Genomic DNA, 26442 nt, shown 5'->3' with positions numbered 1-26442 from the left:
TAAAATTAGTGGGTGAAAGTCTGATGAAAAACAGGATATTCGCATAGTCTCAAATATCCCCTCATAAGACCCTTCACTAATGCCAAAAAGAAAAATAATAATCTTGCCATGGAGAATTTTGGCAGATACCACCCTAGCCAAGATCAGAGTTGATATCACCAATTAATGAGATGTATGAACGTCATCTGCCTCCTGAGACCCTGAGAAGGGCACAGCATCACTTTCGTGCCCAAAGTGCATTACCTCTCAATTTAATGATGAGGAAACACCACATGAACCCAAACTGAGGAACATTCTATCAAGTGGATGGCAAGACCTTTCCTCAGGTGCCAATGTCATGAAATCCAAAGACAGAGGCGCTGTCACGGACTGGAGGAGAGTCAGGAAGCACGATGACTAAACACAGTGTACAATCCTAGATTGGATCCAGGAAAAGGGCATTCACCGGAAAACTGATTAAATTTAAATACGGTCTGTAGTAAATAGTATTGTATCCGTGTAATTTCTTATTTTTGACAATCAGGCTACGGTTATGTAAGATGTTAATCTATTAGAAAGCTGGGTGAGGGCTATCTGGGGAATGCCTTGTACTATTTTTGCAACTTTTTTCCTAAGTCTGAAATTATTTCTAAATGAAAAGCTAAGAAAAATAGAAGGAAAGGAAGAGAGAAAGAAAGAAGAAAAGAATGTCTTTGGGAAATCTCTTCTCTTCCCTGATCCTTTCTTTCCTCATCTGTAGACTGGGGCCCTCACTCCAAACTCTTCAGAGTGGCCTGAGGATAAAATGGAACAGTGCAAAGCAACAGTGTGCATGAACTGATGTTACAAACTTATTCTTGCTGCTAGTCATGGCAGCTTATGTGTCTTGATGAGATGCTTGAGCTGCTAAAACTTCAGGAGCGTTCTACCCTAATGAGAAACATCTGGCTGCAAGCTACTTCCTTCCAGCCATTTGCTATGACCTTGCCCAGCAGAATAATAATGCCAGCCTTGTGGCTGGGTGGCTGTTGTCAAGGAGATGGAGCCAGATAGCCCAAACAGCTGGGGGCAGTGACATCATCTTCAGGCTTGGCAGAAAGAAGGGCCGTGGTGAGACAGAGATGGGGCAAAGGGCTCGTCCCTGGCCACAAAAATGGGAAAAACAACTTCCCAAATAGGCCATCTGTTGTCAGTTGATTCTATTTTCAGTTTCCAGGTTCACCAAAGGGTTTAGCACACCATCCGGGAACATAGTCATTTGCTGGACAGGGCAATGGATTCATCATAAGGAGAGCTCCTCACAGGCTCTTTCTTCTTTACAGTTTTCAAAGTATCTAGTTAGATAATGCAGCTGTGTGAGCTCAGTGTTGTCTGCCCCATTTTACACATGGGAAAACCAAGGAGGAGCAAAAGGGGAAGGGACCCCAGTCACAGGAAAAGTCGGAGGACTTTCCGGAGTCCGAATCTAGAACCAGACTTCCAGTCCTGCGATCATACTGCCCGCATCAAGATCCACCTTGTGGCCACCTTGCAGCAGTTACCCAAGGACTAGAGTCTGGTGAACACATCCCTGAAATACTGTTGTCTGGATGTAGACCTCATCTCTTAGTCCTACATTTTAAAGAGTAGAAAAACAAACAGATATGAAAGACAGGCTGCCTGAAACAATTAGGACATTGGAGTTTAGAGGGACCTGGGCTCCAATCCCAGCTCTGCAACTTACCCGCAATGAGACCTGGAGTGAGTTATTTTTACCTCTTTTGGTCTCTGTCTTCTCATCTGTGAGTAAAATGGGGATAACACCTGTACCTACTCCAGAGGACCTTTGTGAGAGTTCAGGGAGGTGGTACGTGTGATATGCTGGACACAGGTAATACACGAGAGATGCTCAAAATGTGTAAATCCTTGTCCTCGTTTCTTTCCTCAAGAGCTTCCATCTGCTGGATGGAAAGTTAGTGCCTTCATTTGGGGAGTGATGATTTGTGACTCAGCCTCCCTCACCAGAACAGAGTTGGCAGTGTGTTTGTAGCTTTGAAAGAAACACAAAGAAATCGCCTCCAGAGCGGTGAGGTCCTGAGACATCCATCTAGTCCAACCTTCTTATTTCAGAGGTGTAGAAACGGGCCCAGAGGAGTGGTCTGCAAAGATCACAGAGGGTTGGTGGCAGAATCAGGGCAGGCATCCTGACACCTCCAGCTTCCCTACTTTTGGACACGCTCATCTCTTTGGTTGAACTTAGCCTGTTCCAGGGCATCAAGGACTGTCCCTTCCCTGGGTCGGGGCATCTGATGTGCCGACTTGTTCCTGCCCACTCTCTCTTTCAGGCTGTTGTTTTATTGCTGATTCAGGGGTGGGTGAAGAAGAGGGACATGTGCAGGACCATGAGTTTTGTAGACTTCACTAAAGCTAATAAAGGGGTGGGGGAGGGATTTATGGGATTACCATTGACAGGGCTACTAGAGATATCTCAGGTCATCCTCACATCCTCACAAAAATCTTGCAGGATAGATATTAGCCCCCACTTTCCAGATTGGTTGAATCATTCATTCAACATATATTTTAAAACGCCTTCTGGGTGGCAGACATAGTGTTGGGGATATAGCAGGGAACAATTCAGAACACAGTATCTGTCCTCATGGGGTTTCCTGTCTAGAGCAAAAGGAAGACTTTCTAAGAAACACAGAAATACGTAATTGCAAAGTGTGGTTAAGTGCCACAAAAGAAAAATATGGGTTGCTAAGAATACAAGAAAGGACTTGCTTTACAGTAGAGGATTAGAGAAGACCTCTTTTGGAAAGTACACTTACGTTTTAGCACACCAGAAGACTTGCACCTGATTATGGGGAAAGTCACCATCTACCCACTCCCCCATCTTTTCAAGTTATTTTCATCCAGGAATCTTCTGACAGCCCGCAGGGGAAGGTAGCAACTCCGAGATGAGGAGAGGGTGGTTGACTTCACTGGCCCAGCTCTATCAAAATTATCCATTTATTTGCTTGTGCATTAGGAAGGGCAACCAGGGTTACGGAGAGTCCTGATCTAGTTGGCAGGAGCCGTGGGTCTGGCTTTGACACTTTGGGCGATTCATTTCCTCTCTTTGGGCCTCAGTTTACTGATCTCAAGTGCGTTTGAGCTTTGGGAGATTGGAGGAGTGTTGGTGACCACCGACTCAAAGGGATGAGCTTATTTGCTTCAAAATAAGTGTGCAAATTACTGCTTGATTTGGGATCCCACAGGAAGGATTTTTCCTAAAGTTAGGCGGCACTTTTCTATCTGAATTTCAGCTCAAGGCAGAAGCCTTTTGGATGCACAGTATGATGACCCCTAAGGTTAGGGGGTCATTGTTCTAGAAAAGATGTTGGGTTAGGAACTCTAAGGGTCGGTCAAAGACTGGGTTTCCATCTCCCGCTTGAATTAACGGACCAAAGCCGGCCTTTGCCCTCAACAAAGATGGCCCTTGCCCAGGCCTCGGCCTGAGCGCCCTCACAAAAAATGGCAGCCTGTCTCTCGTTTCTTAGCCTTGCTGGCCCAAGTGCTAATGCTCTTGCCCTTAATCAAGATGGCACCCGCCCGTGCTTCTCTGCCCGGCCTCTGGGCCCGGTCTGTCGGCTTCACAGCGCGCGCCTTGATGACCCCGCCTCGTTTCCGTAGGAAGAAGCGCCGGGAAAGATGGCGGCGGCTGCGGTTTGAATTCCAGCGGCGCCGCCAGAGTCCGAACAAGAGCAGGATTGGAGGGGGCGGGGACCTGGGGAGCCTGCGGGTCGCGAAAGCGGGGGGAACCAGTCGGCCCCGCCGCCGCAGACACCAACGCCACCACCTCCTCTGTGTCCACGATGGACTCGGTGTTGGAAGAGGACGTCACCCTCCCCGGGACGCTCAGCGGCTGCAGGTGCGGCCGGGGCTTTGCAGGGTCGCGGTGACCCGGCCGGGATTCCGGCTGATGGGGGTACACCCTGACCGAGACTTGGGGTTCGCCCTTGAGAGTGTTTGAGGGCGTCCGGGCAGGGGCAGTGGGGTGGGGTGGGGTCTGGGAGGGTGCGTGTCTCGAGGACCCAGCAGCTGATACTGAGTGTGGAGGGACCGGGGGTCCCGACCTACGTCACACCTGCCTCTTGTATTTCGGGAAATACTTTGAAGAGGGTGTGAGGGTCAGGTAAGGGGTTTTCTGAAGAGGGGGAGGAGGGGGACCCCTTGGCGTGTACCATTAGTAGGGACTGTTTGAGGAGGAGGGACCTTGGAGGTTTGCTTTCATTATGGGGAAGGTAGTTGGTGTGTCTGGACTTCGTTCGTGGGATCACACAGTGGCCACCAGGACGGAGGCAGTGAAGTGCAGTGGTTAAGAACCTTGGCTGGAGTTGAACAGAATTGGGTTCAGATCCGACCCTTTAACCTAACTTGTTGTGTGACTTTAGTAAAGGGATTTAACCTGTTTCCCGTCTGTTAACATGGGACTAGTGGTAACATCCACCCAACAGAACTGGGGTGAAGATGACAAGAGAAGATGACTTCCCCGCGATTTGCTTGGCAAGAGTAGTGTTTGGCACATAATCGGTGCTTAAAAAATGATCCTGTGTTATCATATCATTATCATCATCATCATCATCATCATCAGTATGACAAATTGGGGACTAATGGCTGGGAGTGGCCTCCCAATGGACCTGTCCCAAGAGGCTGTGGGAGCCCACATTGTCCGTGGGGCCTGGTGTCTTTCCTTTTGGTAGGAGAGCCTGACAGAGCCCTAGACTGCTCCAGGGCTGGGGCCGTTTGGTTTTTGGGGGCTCCTGGTGGAGAGTGGGAAGGATGTGGAGGAGAGCCCTGGCTGAGAATCTGCCGTGTTTATCCAGGTCTGCTGGGATAGGCTGCTGGTTTTAGTCACAGACCCTCATTGAAAGGGTGACCATGTTATTTATTATACAACCCGGGACACTTTTAAGAGTGAAATGGGCACAATTAATATTTATGTCTAGACAGCAGGCATAAACTGGTCCCATCTTGGGCAAACCCGGACAAGTGGTTACTCTGTTTATTGAGAACCCGTTACGTGTCAGGCACAGGGCAAGGCCCTTCACAGCTCCTGCCTGATTGCATCCTGTGGTAGTTCATCACATCCCTTTCTCTTCATCTGACTGCCACTGTCCCAGCATAATTGGGGAGGACCTGTCACTTCGATTGTCCTCACACCTGTAATCGTCCTTTCTACTACAGTTTGAAAGCCTTGTTAGAGTGTAAATCCGACGGTCAGTCTGCTGCTGTATATCTGTTTAGTGCTTCTCATTGCCATTAAGATAAAGTCCATTAAGGGGCGCCTGGGTGGTTAAGTCGTTGGGCGTCTGCCTTCGGCTCGGGTCACGATCCCAGGGTCCTGGGATCGAGCCCCACGTCGGGCTCCGTGCTCTGCGGGAAGCCTGCTTCTCCCTCTCTCACTCCTGCTGCTTGTGTTCCCTCCTCTCTCTCTCTCTCTCTCTCTCTGTCAAATAAATAAAGAAAATCTTAAAAAAAAAGATAAGGTCCATTAATATTCTCCGCTCTTATTATCTCTGTGCCAGTTGACCAAGCCCTTGGGCTTTGGGACCCAGACCTAGGTGGGTTTCAGTCCCAGTTCTGTATTTAACAACCTGTGGTCTTTGGCAAGTCACTCGCTCTTTGGGAGCCTCAGTATTCGTCATCTGAAAAATGGGTGAATCTGAAAGGATTTTGACCAGTGTCTGACAGAGTAACAACTCAGCAGATGCACACATCCCTTCCCTTGCCTCCCCTTCCTGCCTTCGCTGCATACGTTCCTGTGACTGATCTCTTACCTGCTTCAGGCCCTCCCTGACCCCCCATCACCCTCAGGATGTTCTTTAATATAGCTTCTAACGCCCTTCATCAGCTGGCCCCGTTTACCTCACTGACCCGCTCTGTCCCTCCTTTTCTCCTCCCTGACACTTGCCTCTGCCTGGCTGTCACACTCTGTCACGAGTGGCCTTGCCTTGTTCATTCTTACCGTTGGATCTGTGCACTTGCTCTCCCTGCTGCCTGGGTTGCCTTCCTTTCTCCCCTGTGCCTTATTAACGCCTCTTATTTTCCAGGTCTCGCTTCGATTTCAGTAGGAAGCCTTTGCTGACATACCCCCATCCCCACCTGGGCCCCCTGTGCTCTTCCAGCCACCCCCGCCCATCACTGACCCCATCTCAGCCCTTATTTACCTCACAGTTTTTTTTTTTTTTAAGATTTTATTTATTTATTTGAGAGAGGGAGAGCATGTGCACAAGGAGGGGGGGGCGCAGAGGGCGATAGAGAAGCAGACCCCTGCTGAGCATGGAGCCCAGTGCAGGAACCTGGGAGCATGACCTGAGCCGAAGGCAGACACTTAACCGCCTGAGCCACCCAGGCGCCCCTACCTCACTGAGTTTTATTGACTAACGCTGTTCAATAGAAATATAATGTGAGCCACATATGTAATTTAAACTTTTTTAGGAGCCACAATGAAAAAGTAAAAAACAGGTGAAATTAATTTTAATAATATATTTGATTTAACCCAATATTTCCATATATTATCATTCTAAGTTGCAAACAATAAAAAATTATTAATGAAATATTTCAGTCTTTTTTATCTTACACTTTGAAACCTGGTATGCATTTTTATACTTACAAGCACTTCTTGATTTGGATTTACCACATTTCAAGTGCTCAGTGAGGGTCTGTGACTAAAACCAGCAGCCTATCCCAGGTACACGTGGCTGGTGGTTCCTGCATTGGATGGTGCAGGTACAACTGTCACGTGCCTGTCTCCCTAATTAGGCTCTGACCTGTTGGAGAGCAGGGGCTGCGTTTTGTTCATCTTTGTAATGCCAGTTCCTAACCTGGTATGAGGCACATAAATGGGAGGTGACGGTATTATCCCCTTTTTACAGGTGAGCACACTGAGGCTCAGAGAGGTGAAGTGAATGGTCTGGGATTCCATAAAAATGTACATGATTGAGCCAAGATTTACTTTATTCATTTATTTATATTATTTAAATTTTAGTAGTTGACATTTGTGCAATATTGGTTTCTGGAGTAGACTTCAGTGACTCATCACTTACATACAACACCCAGTGCTCATCATAACAAGTGCCCTCCTTAATGCCCGTCCCCCATCTAGCTCATCCCCCACCCACCTCCCTCCATCAACCCCCAGTTTGGTTTCTGTCAGTTACGAGTCTCTTATTCGAGCCAGGATTTCAATCCAGGCTTACTGACTCCAAAGCCTGGCCCTCGGTACCTGTCCTGCCTTCCACCTAGCTCTCTGAACCTGAGCTGAGAGGCCTCTGGGAGGATTGTAGGGAGCTGTTGGCACTGGAACTGGCCCTTAAAGAGTGGCAGAAATGTCCTGAGCAAGACAGGTTCTCCATTAGATGGTCACAGTGGAAGAGAAAAATCCCTGGAATAAAATCATCTCTTTTTATACTAATAGGAGCACCCTTCTGCTTGGTAATTTCCAAGCCCCAGTTTTAGAGACTAAACAGGAAGTCCAGTTTGTCCTCAGACCTTTGTTGAATCAGGTCGATACGCGTCATTCTCTCCAAACTTGATCACCTGTGGGTGCCCCAGAGCGCTCCAGGCCTGTGAGAGTCAGGCTCAGATGCCAGGCCTGGGAACCTTGTCCAAGCTAAGCCCCTTTACTGAGTCCTGCTTGGTGGTTTTGGAAGAACCAGTGCTTTGTATTCAGGGTGACTGGGTCTGAATCCTGCTTCAGCCACTTACTGGCCGAGTTGCTTTAGTAATGCACTCAACCCTTCTGAGCCTCGGTTTCTCTTCAGTGATAATACCTACTTATCGGGTGACTATGTGGATGGAGCAAAGTTGTATGTATTCTGTGCCTGACACTGGCTGGGGGTGCATGAAATGTTAGCTGTTTTAGTTCTCTTGTTAACGGTGTTGCATGGTTTCCTGGACAGAATCCTCGGTGCCCACAACCCTGGATTTGTCCCTTTCTTTTCATGCCGAGGGTTCTGCCTCTGCCTCACTGTGAGCTTCTGAAGGCCTGGGCCCAGGTTCGTTCGTCCATGGGTTCCTCCAGTGCATGGCCATTAAGTGCTTGGGTAAATGAGGGGTAGACCAAAAGGAAACGATTTCCTGCAAGTTTGTACACAATCGTACGTTGTCAGGCAAAGAATGCCTTCATGGACTTTTGTAGAAGGAGGTCGAGAAAGAGGATGGTGGAATGAAATTTTGGTGAAGGTTTGAAGGCTTGATCCAGGGCTGAGCTTGGATCAGGGGGTGCCTCTAGGCTTGAAGTTTGAGGAATGTGTTCCCAGTCACCAGTATAAGCTTAATGAGGGAAGGGAGCATGGCTCTCTTGTTCCCCACCGTATCTTTAGACCTAGAACCATGTCTGGCACATAACATAGTAGAGGATCAACAGATATTTGTTGAATGAGTCAATTTTGTTGAGTCTCTAAAAAGATAAATGCCATGTAAATACAGGCTCCATATTTATTAGTGAAATGCTTTGTAATCACTCTGAGAAAGTGCACACACACAGTGTCAACTGGTATAGTCAACTGGTATAATACCAAATCGGTATTTGGTATTTGGTATTAAAATTTGGTATTGGTATTAAAAATATGCCCAGGTGTGTTTTTTAAAAAACAACTTTATTGAAATATAATTTGTATGCCATAAAGTTCACCCATACTATTCAGTGATTTTTTTAGTATATTTACAGAGTTGTGCAATCATCACCATAATCTCATTTTGGAATACTTTCATCATCTAAGAAAGAAACCCTGTGTCCATTAGCAGTCGCTCCCGGTCTTAGCTTGGCTGATGTAACAAAAATGTCATAGACTGTGGCTGATTTATAGATGACAGAATTTATTTCTCCCAGTTCTGGAGACTGGAACTCCAAGATCAGTGTGCCAGCATGGTTGAGTTCTGGTGAGAGCCCTCTTGTGGGTTACGGACTGCTAACTTCTCATTGTTTCCTCTTACGGTGGAGAGCAGAGAGAGGAAGCAGATCTCTTGTAACCCTTGTAAGGGCACTAATCCCTCCCTCATCTAATCTTAATTACCTCCCAAAGACCCCACTTCCTAATACCACCACTTGGGAGGGGGAGTAGGGTTTCAACCTAGGAATTCTGGGGGGCACAAACATTAATAACACTAGCTATTACTCCAGCCCTCTTATGCCCCCAGCCCTAGGCAACCACAGTCTACTTTTTGTTCATGGATTTGCCTGTTCTGGACATTTCATATAAATGGAATCCTATAATGTTGGTCATTCGTGAGGTTCATCCATGTGGTAGTACATTCCTTTTTATGGCCAAATAATACTCCGTTGTATACATGTACCACGTTTTGTTTATTCATTCATTGGCTGATGACATTTGGGTTTTTTTCTGCTTTTTTGGCTATTATGAATAATGTTGCTCTAAACATTTATTCACATATAAGTTTTTGTGTGGATGTGTGTTGTTCTTTCTCGGTGTAGACCTGGGGGTAGAACTGCTGGGTCGTATGCTAACTCTGTGTATGTTTGACATCTTGAGAAACTACCCAGCACTTTTTACACTCCTTCCAGCAGTGGATGAGGGTTCTTATATCTTCACAGCCTCGTCAACTCTTGTTATTGTCTGTCATTTTGATTGTGGCCAGCCTCGGGGGTATGACATGGTATCTCCTTCTGGTATTGGTTTGTATTTCCCTAATGACTAATGATGTTGAACATTATTTCTTGTGTTTCTATAGCCGTTTGTGTACAGTTGACCCTTGAACAACACAGGGTTAGGGGTGTGATGTCCTGCGCACTGGAAAATCCACGTGTGGCTTTTGACTCCCTCCCCCCCAAACTTAACCACTAGCCTATTGTTAACTGAGAGCCTGATTCATAAATAGTGGATTAGCACATATTTTGGGTGTTATATGTATTATATACTGTATTCTTATAGTAAAGGAAGCTAGAGAAGAGAAAATGTTATTAAGAAAATCAGTAGGAAGAGAAGATACATTTACGGTACTGTATGGTATTTATTGAGAAAAACATCTGCATGTAAGGGGACCCGTGCAGTTCCACTCATGTCGCTCAAGGGTCCACTGTATTTTCAAATCCTTTGCCCAATAAAAATATGTGAATATGTTTTGAACCAGCAATTCCACTTCCTGTTTTCTTAGAGAAATTCTTATGCACCTGCACAGGAGACCTGTATGAGGATATTCATAAAGCATTGTTTGTAAAAGGAACAACTTGGAAACAAATTGAACCACCATCAGGGGATCGGGTAAACACACATCCTTTCACCCCTCCCAAAAGTGAATTTCAGACTGTGACCCATTGGCAGCTTGTGAAATTCAATAGGTTCGTAGGTTGCAACCAGAATTTTAAAAAATGTAATGGTACCGGATACAAAGCATTTCAAGAATTAAGGCTGATACATTTCCTTCTCTGGGTCATGGTCAGTCAAGTTTGAAAAACACAGCTGTAGAATGCTTTGTGGGAGTTAAAAACAAGAAGGTAGATCTATTTGTACTGTCATGAAAACGTCTTTGGGACACATTAAGTAAAGAAAAGATGCTGCAGAGTAATATACACAGTTTGAATGCATTTGTCTTGTTTTTAAGCCACAAAATAAAACTGTGTCCCTATATCTGTAAATACATAGAAAAAAGCCTAGAAGGATACATGTCTTGCTGACAACAGTGGCTACTTCTCAGGAGGCTACTGTGGGAGGGAGGAGTCGTCAAGAACTTTAGGCTTGTCTGTATTTTTTTTTTCCTCCCACTCCCTTCACCCATTTGCCCCTTTCCTTCTAGCAACCACCAGTTTGGTCTCTGTGTTTATGAGTCTGTTTCTGCTTTTTTGTCTGTTTGTTTTTTTGTTTTTTTAGATTCTCTATGTAAGTGAAATCATATGGTATTTGTCTTTCTTTGACTTATTTCCCCTAACATAATACCCTCTAGGTCCATCCATGTTACAAATGGCAAGATCTCATTCTTCTACATGGCTGAGTAATATTCCATTGTATCTATATGCCACATCTTTATCCATTTGTCTGTCGATGGACCTTTAGGTTGTTTCTTTATCTTGGCTATTGTAAATAATTCTGTGATGACACAGGGGTGCATATCTTTTCAGATTAGTGTTTTCATTTTCTCTTGTTAAATGCCTAGTAGTGGAATTACTGGATTATCTGGTAATTCTAGTTTTAATTTTTTGAGGAAACTCCATACTGTTTTCTACAGTGGCTGCACCAGTCTGCCTTCCCATCAGCAGTGCAAGAGGGTTCCTTTTTCTCTACATCCAAAAACAACAACCAGCACTTGTTGTTTCTTATCTTTGTGAGTCTAGCCATTCTGACAGGTGTGAGGTGATATCTCATTGTGGTTTTGATTTGCATTTCCCTGTTGATGAGTGATGCTGAGCATCTTTTCGTGTGTCTGTTGGCCATCTGTATGCCTTATTTTGTCTGTGTTTTTTGTATTTATATATTTCTTTACTAATTAAGAATAAATAACATAGAATGAAAAATGAGTTGTTAAAAGACAGACAGAAGTGCACTTGGTATACTTGTTTTCTGAATGTGGTGCCCAGTTCCAGCCACGGCTCTCCCAACACTTTACCAATGAAGCGCTTAGTCCTCTAGGCCTTCCTGGGGCTTGTGGTGTGAATGCACAGCGGCTGCCGCCACACACAGCACAAAAAGTGATTGTGCCTTTTGGGTGGTGGTAGAGCCAGACAAGAGGGTGAAGTGGTGAAGTGCAGGTGAGCATCGCTTCATTTGCTCAACGCATAGTTGACAAAAAGCAGCCTCGGTGAGGGTGCTCTGTGCCGATCACTGGAAATCCTCTGCTCTGGTTCATTTGGACCTTTCCACGTTCCCCCGGAGGAAGGCGAGGGGGCACCGGGGCGGGGGTGGGAGTGTAGAGATTAAGAGCAGTGGGGTTTGACATCAGGCCAGCTCGGGTCTTCCAGCTTTCTAACTTTTCTGAGTTTCTGTTTTCCTTGTTTAAAAAAAAAAAAAAAAAGCAACATTTAAAAACCACCACCCACCACAGAAGGACCGTGGTGAGGCTACAGTGGGAGGCTGCCTGTCCTGAGCCTGGTGCCTGTTCCCCGTGGTCACCCCACATGGTAGCTTGTTGGGATTATGCTGTATTGGACTTGTGGGGAAACCGGTGCTGATTAGGTGCCACGTTTGTCTAGGAGCTTTGGGTGGCCCGGGCACAGGTTAGTGAGTGCAACGGACCCTGAGAAACCTGGATTTTGGTCTCTGTGTGGCTGAGAACCCCTTGTGATTTTGAGCCAAGAGGTTCCTTCCCCTTTGGGGCCTTCGTCTTCCCGCATCGATAAAATTGTACCCACGCCCTCTGCTTTTGCTTGCATAGTTCTGATTTCTCGTGGGGCTCCTTGAAACCCCAGCCTCAGTCCCAAGGCTAAGAGCGGATGATCCGAGTGGGACGAGGGAGCTCCTTAAAGCTGGAGGGTGGCTGGAACCTATAGGAGATTGCAGATGACAGAGATTCATAGCATTATAAAAGTGGGTAGGTAAAGCCCAAGTGGAAATTTGGCAGGAACCAGGCAGGAACTTCTGCATTAAATAGTGGTTTCTTTTCGTAAATGGGATGTCAAATGTCATTTTTTCAAACTTCATTGTTTGCCTCTTAGAAACTTGTCTAAGACCAAATTCTTTGGCTTAGCCTGCCATGTAGTTTTCCATTGTGGTTGATCTTGGCTTGAGTCATTGATGGTCCATCTCAGCTAACGGTAGTTAGTGGCTATGGTAGAGAGAACCCCAGATCGGGAAGGTACAGACCAGACTGTTGGCTAAGCTTGACCAGTAAGCTGGTGTGGGACTTTGGGCCTTTGGGCCACCATCTGCAAAAGGTGCTGGTTGAACTTGATTTTAATTTTTTTTTTAAGATTTTATTTATTTATTTGACAGAGAGAGACACAGTGAGAGAGGGAACACAAGCTCTCATAAGGGGGAGTGGGAGAGGGAGAAGCAGGCTTCCCGCGGAGCAGAGAGCCTGATGTGGGACTCGATCCCAGGACCCTGGGACCATGACCTGAGCCGAAGGCAGTTGCTTAATGACTGAGCCACCCAGGCGCCCACTTGATTTTAATTTTTAATATTCAATTTAGAGAATGGAGTTTGTTCTTTTAGTGATGGTTACTGGAGAAAATGAAGAAGTATAGAAAACTAAAAAACAGGAAAATAGCTCTCATTTTCCTACAAATGATGATTTTTTAATATTTCCTTTGTCTTCTTATGGATGCATAGCCCACCTAGTTTAGTGTACATGTATTTCTTTTTCATAGTTGAAGGCATAGTCTTCTGAAGTTTTTTTTCACTTATCTTTATAGCAGACATATTATATCATCATTCTCTTGTTGTTGGAATCTTATGATACCCAATTTTTTGCTTGGTTCTGATCATGAAGGTCCATTCCCAACTCCAGAATGGTGATCAGGCAGAATTGTCCTCAGTACAGGATGGATTTGGATTTAGAAACATGGAGAGAGCAAACTGCCGGGAAGTCAAGCTGAGCGTCCATCAGCTCTTCGTTTATAGCTTGGGACAGGAAAGCATTATTGGAGGTTAGACAGAAAAGGCTTGGGTTCTGGACTTGGTTGTCCACTTAACTGCCGTGTGACTCTGGCCAGGCTACTGAAATTATCAGCACCCTAGTGCCTCCCTTTGAAAATGCAAGGGCTCTCGGGGCACAGGCAGCTCTCACGATGGAGAATCTTTTATAAATTTACAAAGCGCTGGTGGTTTCCCGGTGACAGTAATATTTTGCTCCCATTTATGGAGTGCCCACAATGTGCCAGGTGCCTTGCTGGGGACTTTGTGTCTTTGATTGCCAGTGACTTACGAAGTAGCTGCTGTTCGCCTTTTACGGATGGAGGAGGTGGGGCTGGGAGAGGTATACGGCAGAGCTTAGAACAGAATCCAGCGTACTGGCTTTTGTGTCAAGCCATACCTCCTGTTACGTTTAGTTTTTTCTCAGTGTCTCCAGATCCTCATGTAACCGATTTTTATAATTCGACCAGTAAAATTTCTTGGATCAGTGGATTTTGTATTTTTGTGTGACATTTTTAAAGCATCCTAATTGGTGCCACGTTCTTGGAAGCTTAATTTTTGGTTGTGGTAGGCGTATTAATAATGACAATAATAGTAAAGACAGAAACAGTAGATAACCACGTATTGAGTGCTTACTACGTGCTAAGTGTCATAAACATTAACTCATTTAATCTTTATAGGGAGAGGGTGGTATCCCCATGTAACAGGTAAAGCGAGACTCAGAAATGTCTTTAGCTTACGGTGCCTCTGCACCTAGCATATATACGCTCCACAGAACACTTGATGTCTGAATGAATGAACGAATGACCATCCTCACTGAAGGTCACTCAGCTATTAAGTGTTAGAGCCCCAAAGCCTGCGTTCTTCACCCTTGCGCTGTATGTCTCCCAGGTAGCTCAGCTGTGTGTTGCTCGTTGCCTGTGGCCTGATGATTGTCAAGTGCAGTCCAGGCAGTCCTCACGGTCTCTGTTGTTCAAACACTAACTCATGTCTTCCTGCCTATGCTCTCTCCTAGTGGCCTTGTTCCCAGTTTACCAGACGAAGTGGATGGCATCAGCCCCATTGCTGGTTTGGGAAATGGTGGTAAGTATACAGAGCCGGGCATTCTCCTGACCGTGGGGGCCTTTAGGCCTTGAGCCCAGGACTGGGCTTTGAAGTCCCTGGGGCCCAGAGCCTACCCTGGCATGGCCAGGTGCTCTCCGTAGGTGCTCAGTGTTTTATGTACCTATTGAATTGCTGTTTACCTCCTTTCATAAACACTGGCGTGGAGGAATTGATGTCCTTTAGGCCATATTCCATGAGCTTTATTTCTTGCTACCAGGCTCGGAGAGATTCAGCCAACATTCGCCGACGTGGGCGGCTGCATGGGGGCTGGGCGTTGAAGTGAGTGGGTCAGGCCTGGAGGATCTGCTGGTCTCAGCCGCCAAGCGGCTGGGGGCCCCACGTGCTGCTGAGCGTCATTGTGCCGAGGCCTTCCTGGCAGGCTGCTGCGTTCCATTTGCTGGTCGAGGCCCAGCATTCCTACACGGGCCTGCCCTTTGGAGACAAATAGTTGGTTAGACCACAGGAGACGGCGCTGAGTAAATAAGCAGTCTATTGTGTTTAAGCTGGATTAGGAGGAGACTTTCTGTGGGGCAGTTTGGCTTTTGCTAAGCATTCTTCATAATTTTTGTTTCTGAAAGAAGCGAATGCTCTCATAAGTGTCTGTAGTGTAGGAAGTGCTAATAATTTGCCTTGTTAAAATATCTCAGAGATATTTTGACTTGTGTTTTTTTTTTCCCTCTTCTCCAAAGTGATGAGACGTGCAGAAGGAAGAAGTTTTTAGAACAGACAATATCGGTGTCATGAGGTTTATTTCTGGAGAATATTTTAACTTATAGGCCACCTTCAGGTTTTCCTTCAGAACCTGTTAACTTCTACCTTAAACACAAAATCCAGCAGTTTTTGGTCTTCCTGTACACAGGCAGTTAGAAGTGGAAAATTGATAGGACTGCTCTTTGCTTCAGCCCATGGTGTACGTTGCTTTGTGCCAAGCCCTGGGCTAAGTGCTGGGATTCAACCTTGAACATGGTTACGACCCAGTCTGGAAGATAGAGAGTTCAACAAAGAAATGTCATGATAAATCATATGATTGATGTGATGAGCAAAGAAAAAAGGTGCTGTGAATGGGGGTGAGAGGGAGCTGGGTCAGGCGGTGAGGGGGCAGGGGGAAGTGTGCCCCGATGTGGGGGAGCTGGGTCAGGCACGAGTTTCTTAAAACACTGATATTGGAGCTGAGACTTGAGGAATGAGTAGGACCTAGGTAGGGACGCAGGCGTAGGTGACAGAGCATGGCCTGTCTGAGAACCAGGAAAACAAGCCTTTGTGCCCTTTGCCTGGTACACAGGGCTCTTGACAGTCTGCCCCTGCCCACCTCCTGAGCCTCTTTTGTGCTCAGTGGTTTCTGAAGGCCACGCCTACCTCTGGGCCTTTGCTTGTGAAGTTTCTTCTTCCTTTTCCCTTCCTCTGTTCTGCTGCCTCTTTAAGACTCAGCTCAAAGCTCACCACTGTCTTGGCTCTTCCCAGGCTCACTTCTTGTGCTTTCCTCTCCGAGCTTGCATATTTCACCTATTTCAGTTCATTTATTCCTGTTGGTGACTTTAAAACATCCAGGATCAGATCACTCCTCCCCTGCTTATCATCCTGCCACCTGCTCTAAGCCACCTTGGTCTCCAGTCTATTCTGACTGGTCCCCTGGTTTCCCTTTAAGTGCCCTTCAGTCTGTTCTCAGCAAGGCAGCCAGAGGGAGCCTGTAGAAACCTAAGTCCAGGCATGTTACCTCTTGGCTCTGAGCCCTCTGGCGGCTCCCCGTCCCGAGAAGAGCCTATAAGGCCATGCGCAGTCTGTCCCCCAGCACCTCACGTACCTCCTCTCCTGCGGTCCCCTTTGTTTATTGCTGGTTCTCACGTGCCTGGGGCTTCTCAATTTGCTTTTCTCCTCAGGTCTACCCAGCTGACACCTTCTCAGTGCGGCCTTCCCAATTTGGCCCCCTGACTTAAAATTGCAATCTTCACCCACGTTGGATCTTTCCAGTTCTTAGCCGCTTAAGTGTTCTCCATAGCCTTTCTCACCTTCTCACATCCTATATAATTGTCCTGTTATTTTGCTCATTTCCATCTTCTCTCTCTCGAAGATCAGCTCTGTTTGTTTCCTGATGTAGCCTCATCTAGAATGGTGCCGGCCAGAGAGTAGGCCCTTAGTGCATATTTGTTGGAAGAATGGATTCATTCATTACTCCGTGCACATGCACCCAACACCGAAACAGCGCCAGGCACTTTGTGAACAAGGTGCCAGTTTGTTTACCCTCTTGTCTTGCCCCCTAGATCAGAGCCTTTTGGGCACAGGCTCACTGTCTCCTTCACTGTTCTTTCCCCAGCACCTAGCATGGTGCTTGGCACACAGTAGGTGTGTAATAAACGTTTGTTGGAAGAAAAGAACTGTGGAAAGCTTTGGGCATTGGCCAAGTCTATAATCACCCTGAAGCAGGGATGGGCACTTTTCCAACCTGCTGCCTGCATTTGAAAATAAACTTTTATGGGAACACAGCTTCCTTACATATGAATTGTCTGTGGCTGTTTTTTGTGCTACAACAGAAGAGCTGACCAGTTGTGACAGATTTTAGGCTTTGTTTATGGCCTACAGAGCCTAAAATATTTATCATCTGGCATTTTAAGAAAAAGTTTGCCAGCCCCACTCGGTTAGATCTGCTTTAATTGTGGATACATGAAGATGGTGTTCTGCTCAGCAGAAGAACTTCAGGACCAGCACTAAGGAAGTACATATCAGCACAGTTCGGCTGGGCCGCATGCCCAGGGCAGTTTTTGGGTTCGTTCTCTGACACGTTACACTGGGGCTACTTTAGGTAATTTGTAAATATTTGAAATATAATGGTTTAGAGCTTTTCCTAGACTCAAGTCAGTAAATCACAACAGATAGAAAGTGCCAGCAGAATATACTGTGGCAGCTGTTCATGTGTTTTTTTTTTTTTTTTTTTTAATTTTCTTCTTTTCTGGGCTCTATCCCCTAATAGGGATGCTGGGCAGTTTGCATACCGTGCCCTTTTCCTTTGTCTGCTTTACCTTTTCATAGTGCTCCCCAACGTGTCAGAAGAAACGGTGTCTCCCACCAGAGCACGGAACATGAAGGACTTTGAAAATGTAAGTGGAGATACCAAATCATCTTCCCTAACAAATCATGTCTGCGGCCGCTGTCCAGCCAGGCCTGGGGCGGGGTGGGGGGCGGGGCGGGAAGCCATATTTCTCAAGAAGTGTCGAAGCTGGATAATGCCAGAGTTGGGGGCAGTGATGTGTCTTGTGGGTGTTCCGTACCTATGCAGTCAGCCCTTTTGTACACGGGCCAGACATGGGTTCCGCCAGGATCAGCAGTTTCTGGCTTTGGGGAGTTTGGTGTCCTTCTGGTGTCCCAAACATGGGGATGTTCCCAGACCACCCAGTGAGAGGAGCTAACATTTGCCGAAGGCTTCCCTGTAACGTAAGGAATGTTACTAATGGTCCCCATTTAATCCTTGCCAGAACTCTTTGAGATATTTTATATTATCCCCATTTTACAGATAAGAAATCATAAGCCTAGGAGAGACTCATTTACAGTCACATAATACTCGGGTGGCGGAGCCAGGATTGGAATCCAGGTTTTTAAGGATTCCAGAGCCATTATTCTTCCCACCGCCTTGTGCCACTGCCTTGCGCCACCGCCTTGCGCCACCGCCTTGCGCCACCGCCTTGCCTTTTGTAGGCTTCATCTTTGTTGCTGTTGAAGGAGACATGAGCAGCCTGTACCCAGGGCTGTGTACAGAGTGTCTGAGGACGGGTTACATGGTGATGGATTTGGCTTCCATGCTTAGTGTCTTCCAGCATTGTGTCTTTCATTTGTTAGTGGAGGGAACAGGAAAATGAGGTTATTTTCCCAATTCCAGTTCTCCTTAACAAGTTACCTGTTCAGCGCTCTCATTTATCATGGGAAGAATTAGACCCTTCTTCATTTGTAGCCAAATGAAATCCATACTATGCAAGACACAGGAGATGTTTATCAGGGAGAAGATGGAGGACGGAGAGAGGGACGTTCCACAATTACGTTTCTCTCTCCCCGGTTGTCTTTACAAAACAGAGTGGTACTGTCTCCAGATTTAATTTAGAATACTCATTACTGCTAATAGTTATCTGCAAACCACCAGTGACCAATTGAAGAAATGACTTGTCAGATCTCTAATGGAAACAAGTAATTTCTGAGCTTTGAGTTGTTCTAATTTCAACTGTACAACTCGATCTATGCTGTGGGGTCTGGGGCCTCAAACAAATGAGATTTGATTATTCCACATCGTGTATAATTAAAACGTGCTCTGCTATTAAATGGCTGTTCCTGTTTTATCATAAGAGTAATAATAGCTACTGTTTATTGAGCTCCTGCTCTGAGCTGGGCACTTTAAATGTTCAGCTCTTCATGTGCATTCCTTTAATATAAAAGCAGCTCTGCAAGATACGGAGTTATTTAATTTTTGAAGGGCACCATTTTGAATTTTATTTCTAGATGGAAAAACTTAACAGAATCTTAGAGTGTTGGTTTCGCACTTTATCGCCTGCCTTTTGACCTGGGAAATATCTGAGAAGTGAATCCAACCCTCCTTATATGTAGGTCGGAGACACTGAGGCCCAGCATGTGGCAGGTGGGGCTGCTCTGGGAGGCGGTCTCTGCTGTCTGGGGACCATGGCCTCTGGGGCCAGCTGTCTGCGGGCTCACTTCTGCTGGGGGACCTTGGGCCAGTCCCTTGGTCTCTCTGTCCTCTGTGATCTGCGCGATCACAGTTTCTGCTTCTCCGGGCTGTGGTGGGCCCTGCATGGGCACGTGCATGGGCAGTCTGGGTAGGCTGACCACTGGGTTCATTCTGTGGCTTAGCTCTTTCTCCTCCTCACTGTTGTGACGTCTGCTCTTCTTTTTCTCTACTCTGTCATGGGAGTCAAGTCTCCCTTTTCTAGATGGGCTTCCGAGGACCTAAACACTGTGTTTCTTGAAGGCGAGAGGGAGCCTTCTACGCTGATATGTTTTAGGATTTATGTTTTTTCTTTATGACTGTAGTCCTTCAGCTGCTGTTTGGTTTTTATGGCATTAATATTTTTTACTGTAGCATTTTCCAGAGCAAATTCTGCTGTTGAAATTGAAATGACCAAGTGTTCTCAGTGTCTCCCTTTCAAGTCTTTATGAGTCACTGAAATGTTCCATTTGGCCTGAGCTACTAAGTGCACGATCTCTATGTAGAGGTGGTCTGAACTTTCTGTGGGATGCTTATAAGAAATGCTCTTGGCATTGAATGCTAATTTTAAAGTCAGCATGCATATTAAAGAGGGGCTGGAATACTTTTGATTTAAAGGGGAAACTCATGATTCCTCTTTTTTTTTAAATATTTTATTTATTTGACAGAGAGAGACATAGTGAGAGCAGGAACCCAAGCAAGGGGAGTGGGAGACGGAGGGAGCCTGATGTGGGTCTCGATCCCAGGACCCTGGGTTCATGACCTGAGCCGAAGGCAGATGCTTCATGACTGAGCCACCCAGGCGCCCCTATTCATGATTCCTCTTATGCTAGTCTCAGATGCTGGGAATCTGAACATCAGGGTCTATTAGCTAACGTCTAGCAAGACATCAGCCTCCTTCTGGTTTTGTTCAGAGTTCATCCATTCATCGACAGATATTTTCGAATATATGCCCTGTGCCAGGCTGTGTGCCTGGGACTAGAGAGTCTGCAGTAGATTAAGACCAGGTAAGTGTCCCTGTCAGGGGCCCCCCAGGCTGGTTGGGGAGATGGATAGGGAAATAGTGCAGTGACAGAGGTAAGTACAGAGTGCTGTGGGGCACAGAGGAGGGCTCTGAACCTGGCTTGGGGGATTCAGGGAAGCCTCCCTGGAGGAGGCATTCCTCTAGTTGGGTCATCAGGGACAAGTAGGGATTAGCCAAGGTGAGGGGACCAAGAGAGCATCCCAAGCACAGGGACTCAACGTGGGCAAGGGCAGCAGGAGGAATGCTGGGCGCAAGGAATTTAGGGGATTGTAAGCTCCTTTTGGCTGGAAGGAGGCCATGTCAGGGGTCCTGAGACGAGTGAGGCCACCAAAGAAGGCAGGGGTCAGGGGTCTTGTATGTTACACTGCTTTGGTTGACCTTTGTCTTGAAGATGAAGGGTACCTGGTGGTGGATGTTAATCTGGGAGGGAAATGACCAGAATCATGCTTTTAAAAGACCCCAGGGTTGGTGCTGCGAGGAGTGAGCAGCGAGCCTGGTGGCAGGCTGTGGGTGAAGGGCTGCTGCGTGGGGTGATGCTGGAGCACCGGGATGTGGTCAGGAGAGGCTCAGAAGGTGGGCAGGGTCCCAGATCTGGGGGAGCTCATCCCATCCCTTCGTTGGACACATGGGCGCTCTGAAGCCCAGGGAGGGTGCGGACTTACCCAGGCTGGGAGGCAGGTCTTCTGCGTGGGCAGTCTTGCCTGCCACCCTCCGCTGTCCTGTGCAGGTCCTCGCTTCAGCATGTGAAAGCCACTTGCCTTCTTTTGGGTCTTTAGACTGGTGATCTGTTGTCTCATAGCCTCATTAGCTGAGGCGAGAATCACCGGTAGGGCAGGCCTGAGGGGAGGAGACTGGCCAATCAATTTGGCCTTCAGTAGGAGCCTGTCTTACTGGTCCTTTCTAGCTGATGGTGTAGTGGGGGCTCCTGGACCTGAGGAGGTCTGGCAGAGGCAGCATTTCCTAAAGGGTTGTGCTGTCGTCGTGAGACCTGCTGTGGATGCTAGAGTCAATCGATTTCTCTCTCTTGCTCTCAGAATTTTTTGGGTGAGCGGGGAAGACCCAGAACCTGGATCAGCATATCATTTCATGTAGCTATCTTTATCTGTACATAGAAGAATTTAATTCTGGCTTTTTCTGTGACCTCTGGACAGAGAATGACATGGGTAGCTGTCCATCTCTGTCAGTACGGTGGATAGTGTTATTTAATGACCAGTAGTTCACAAAGACTTGTATTAAAAGGGAGGGCTTGGGGGCGCCTGGGTGGCTCAGTCGTTAAGCGTCTGCCTTCGGCTCAGGTCATGATCCCAGGGTCCTGGGATCGAGTCCCACATCGGGCTCTCTGCTCAGTGGGAAGCCTGCTTCTCCCTCTCCCACTCCCCCTGCTTGTGTTCCCTCTCTCGCTGTCTCTCTTGCTGTCAAATAAATAAATAAAATCTTTAAAAAAAAAATAAGAGGGCTTGAAACATAGTTTATGTAATCTATTCCTGTGGGACATTTCAGGTTGTTTCTAATTTTGCACTCTTACGAAGCTTTGATGAGAATCCTTGTGCATATATCATCTTACAGTTCCAAGATTAGGGTCCTTAGGGTAAATTCTGCTGCTCTTATCTCATACTCACCTGCCCTGAGGTGCTGGTGTTCTCGTATCCGGGCCCTTAGTCCTTTTTGTTGGCAGTTCCTGGTCTCATCTGAGGCAGTTGGTCAAATTTAGTGTTTTATCTAGGAGGTTTGCATCGCTAGATGTGTTCTGTGACCTCTCTGTGGTGAGTTACTTATTACCAGAGAAGAGCTCCCCTCATCCTCCACCCCTGCCCCGTTGGTGCTGCCTGGGAAGCTTTGCAAACACCGTGGTATACGGATACGACATGGGCTGCAGAATGACCGGAATGGGGCTTTAGGTCTTGCTCTGCCACTAACTGACCTATGAGCTTGGTTAAGTCGCTTCCAGAAGCCCATCTGTAAAGTGGGGCCAGTCCTATCTTTGAGTCAGAGTGGTCCTGAGGGTTTGGGAAGCACCTCACAGGATGCCTGGCACATGGTGGATACATAAATGCTGGTGTGTCCATTCTAATCTGAGGACTCTGTTTATTACAGCCAACTCCCTCGGTTCTAGGGACATTGGTAGGCCTCAGCAATGCCCAGTTTCTCCTGGTCCATCTGTGAAGTTTCTTTGACCTTGGATTGAAGTCCCTGCCTTCTCGCCATGGTCCGTGAGACTCTGCCCTGTGTGCTGGGCTCCTCCCGCGCTGCTGAGGTCAGCACATGCCTGTCTCCCTCACACCCTGTGCTCGGGCCGCTCAGGCTGCTCTCACTGACCCACATGTGGGTAGGGCCTTCTCGCGTGCTCCTCCCTCTGCCCGGAACCCCCTTTCTCCGTCTCCTTGAGTGGCAGGCCCCTCGACTTTCATGTCTCAGCTTTAATGTGACCTCATTAGAGAGGCCGTCCCTAACTCCTTCCCCACCTCGCTAGAGACCCCTGTTATTCTCTCTGATAGCAGGCACTCAGCACCCGGCCTTTTCCACTATGGGTCTTACGACTGTTTGTAATTATGTATTTTAATTATGTACTTGCTTAACGTGTGTCTCTTCTCCTCTATCTCTGGTTCTCAGCACCAAACCTAACAGCATGGTGGGTGCTCGATAAATATTTGTTGACTAAATGAATGTACGACCTTGTATAAGACACCAGATCTGTAAATTTTGGTTGCCTTGTCTGTGACATGGGGAAATAATTTGTCTCACGTGGTTGCGACGGAGATGAAGTAATGGAGTCCGGGGCAGCTCCTGGCGCAGCAGGTCTTCAGCACGGGAAGCAGCTGCTGTTGTTGAGAAGGTGGCTAAGACCTGCTAGTTGGAGGGGGGTGGAGCTTGTAATCGGGGTGGGGGCATGCAGGGTTATAGGAGAGCAAGCAGTAAGCAGGCAGGTGAGGCTAAGAAGGGAGAACAAGGGGTGTGATTCGAACAGGCAGGAGACCAAGAACCTTGCGGGAGGCAGGTCAGTGGACTGTAGCTGGCCGAGTGTGGGTTGCGGCCACTGTCCGTGGTGCTGGCTGTGTTCAGGCCTTGGGACTCAAGTTTGGCTTCTGGCTGGTGGGCTCTCGGGTCAGTGTTAAGTGCAGGGTTCACCCGTGCTTATGGCTCATCCTTGGCCTCCTGCTTACCAGATTGAATGCTGTATGTTCTCACACTTCTGCACGTCCTGCCCGTGCCCTCCAGAACCTGGCCAGATGGCAAGCTGGGCAGTGTAAATTTTTACAATCTTTTTGACGGCCATTTGGAAAGAGATTTTGATAGTCATGAAAATAGTATTATTCTTGAGCCCAGTAATCTGTTTTGGGGAAATTTGTCCTAGGGAAACAACCCAGTGGAAGGAAAAAGCTCTGTGTGTGAAGCTCTTTGTTGCCACATTGTGTACCATTGTGAAAAATTGGGAACGAGGGAATGATATTTTACATTTGTTGTCTCTTTGTTTTGCAACAAGTTCCTGAGGAAGGTGTTTCACAGATGAGGTTGGAGAGATCAAATGACTTGCCTGTGAGCTTGGTGTGTTGAGAAACTAAAAGAAGGCAAAGTTAAACCTGTCCGCTTTCCACGAGACCCACTGAATCCATAAACGGTCAGTAGAGGAGTGACTAAATAGTTGGCTGTGAGCCAGCTTGGTGGAACCTAGGGCAGTCATCTCACCTGATAATGATGCGTGATTCTGCAAAAACATGAAAAGTATGTAAGATAGAAGACTAGGCTGAAAAGAACATAAAAAGATTGGTTTCATAATCTAGTTATATTCCAAGTGTTGTTTGCGGCCCAGTTTTTAAATTCTGTTACGGCTACAGTATTGTTTGGGAGTAAACAGATGTTTGCCTAGTAACCGTTTTTGTGATTTGAGGACATGAGGGAGAGTACTGGAATCAGAAATTGATTCCAAAGTGTCCTCCTCATTTTACGAACCTCACTTAGCTGCTGCTGAGGAGAATGATCTCACATGTAGTATGGTTGAGCAGTGGTGAACTTTGGGCAGCAAGAGGTCATGGTTTTTGTGATGTCTAGGTGAGTGGTCTAACAGTTTTTGGACTTTCAAAGAGCATAAAAAAACTGATGATGGTCCAAAGATCTGTTTATCGAGGGCTTGAGTGAGACATGGATTCCTTTGAAAGCTGTCCTTATTTCCTGCCTGCCAGGTGCTGTAACTCATATTGTTGTCACAACACTCCTGTGAGGTAACTGATTTTTTATCCTTATTTTATAGATGAGCCAACAGTGGCTCAAAGATGTTAAATAATTTTCCCAAGGTCACATGTCTCACAGGTGGTGGCACTGGGAGATCAATCTATTTCCGGTGACCCCAGGGCCCTTGCTCTTCGCCCTTGCTGCCTCGAGTCCAAAGATGATCTGGCGGGGAGAGCTTCAGCTTTGGGTGGGGGGGGCCCAGGCTCTTGCAAGTCACTGAAACTGATCACCAGAGTTAGGTGCCCCTTGCTTAGATTTCAGTGGAGGTGAGCCTGGTTGGAGTTGCCCTGATTCTTTTTTAAGTTGTTGGTTTTTGTTTTTCTTCCCTTCCTGACAGAGCTCTAGGCCAGGCAAGGCTTTTGACAGGGAGTGGGTGGAAGCCAGAGTGACAGCAGCTCCTTCAGAGTCTGTCCTGCTGCTGAGCTGGGGCCTCTCTCCAGCTTTGGGAAGCACCACCCATAATTCTGTTGGGATATTTCCCGTTTCAGATGACTGCAGTTCCATAACAGTCCTGGGGTTCCAAGGGCCGGGTTGTGGCAAAGTACAGCTTGTGTATTAGCTTATGTTTCAGCATTAAGTTTCTAAGTTGTATTTGGTGGGTTTTATTTTGGGGTTATTTGTTCCTACTATATGGTAAGCTGTTTTCAGTTTTTCCAGCTCAAGGTTTTTTTTTTCTTCTTCATCTTATTGAATTTGATTCTCTTGAAGGGAAAAATACAAATGAGAAGAATATTAATGTATTTTAAGTTCTTATGCCGTGCTAGGCACAATACCAAAAATTCTTAATTGATTTCTTTTAATCCTATACTCGGTCTCTGAGATACGTATTCCTTTAATCTATGAAAACGAATCGAGGCACACAGAAAAATGAACTTGACTAAGGTCGTACACCTAATAGGGTGGTTTGGATTGTAGTCATTCATCCGTTTATTCACGCATTTAACAAATGTTGATGGAGCATCCGCTGTGTTCCAGATACCGTGCTGACACCTCAAGGGAAACAGCCATGAACAGACAGATAATGTCCCTGTCCTCAAGAAGTGGAACATAGTCATATAATCAGTGTGATAATAAATAATAGAGGTGTAAGTAAACGAGTACAGATTGTGAAGAGTTCTAGCAAGAAAATTAAGAGTTATGTGTTCAAGAGTGACTTGGTGGAGGTTGTAGTGATGGGGGCCACTTTTGATCGGGTAGTTAGGATGGGCCTCTGAGCTGAGATGGAGGGCCAGGCTGGCAGATGGGCTTGGCATATTTGAGGACCAGAAAGGAGGCCAGTCAGGTGGGCACATGCATGAGGGACAGGAGGATAATCAGGCTGGAGAGGAGCGGTGGGGCCAGATCACACAACTCTCTGTGCCCATGGCATGGAATGTAATTCTAAGAGTGATGGTCAAGAATCAGTGGTATGATGGGAACCAGATCTGAATCTGAAGTCTGTGGGACTCTCCTTGCATCACATTGCCTTCAAGAAATTCTTTTTCTTGGAGAGAGAGAGAGAGAGAGAGAGAGCGAGCGTGCGCGTGTGCGTGTGTGTGCACAAGCAAGTGGGGGGATGGGCAGAGGGAGAGGGAGAGAGAATCTCAAGCAGACTCCCCACTGAGTGTGGAGCCCGACATGGGGCTCCATCCCACAATGCTGAGATCATGACCCAAGCCGAAACCAAGAATCGGATGCACACCTGACTGAGCCACCGAGGCGCCCCAAGAAATTCTTAAATGTGTCCAGCCAGCTAGCCCGGCAGGCATCCATTGGGCATTTAGTAACTGTCTCTTACGTTTCAGACTAGAACGTACAAGGTAAGTGTGGCTCCCAGTCTCTTGGAGATGGCTTGGTTAGAAAAGCAGGTTACCAGCTGGTAT

General features: G+C 46.8%; 1 protein-coding gene across 5 annotated transcripts in view; it reads left to right on the top strand.

The window, feature by feature from the left end:
* The first annotated feature begins 3646 nt into the window (after positions 1-3646).
* Positions 3647-26442, top strand: part of CDK5RAP2 (CDK5 regulatory subunit associated protein 2) — a 176351-nt gene continuing 153555 nt past the window's right edge. For all 5 annotated transcript variants that reach the window (XM_028107743.2, XM_028107740.2, XM_028107742.2 and 2 more), the window contains exons 1-3: positions 3647-3868; positions 14542-14609; positions 17655-17722. In XM_028107743.2, coding sequence (XP_027963544.2) covers positions 3813-3868; positions 14542-14609; positions 17655-17722 — 192 coding nt within the window. In that variant the 5' untranslated portion in view covers positions 3647-3812. The remainder of the gene's footprint in view (positions 3869-14541; positions 14610-17654; positions 17723-26442) is intronic.

This window comes from Eumetopias jubatus, unplaced genomic scaffold (genome assembly GCF_037043125.1).
Source record: "Eumetopias jubatus isolate StellerSeaLion01/CBP00866 unplaced genomic scaffold, mEumJub1_p1.0 scaffold_15, whole genome shotgun sequence".
Classification (NCBI taxonomy): Eukaryota; Metazoa; Chordata; class Mammalia; order Carnivora; family Otariidae; genus Eumetopias; species Eumetopias jubatus.
The sequence above is the reverse complement of the archived record's forward strand: the minus strand, read 5'-3'. Positions and strand labels throughout refer to the sequence as shown.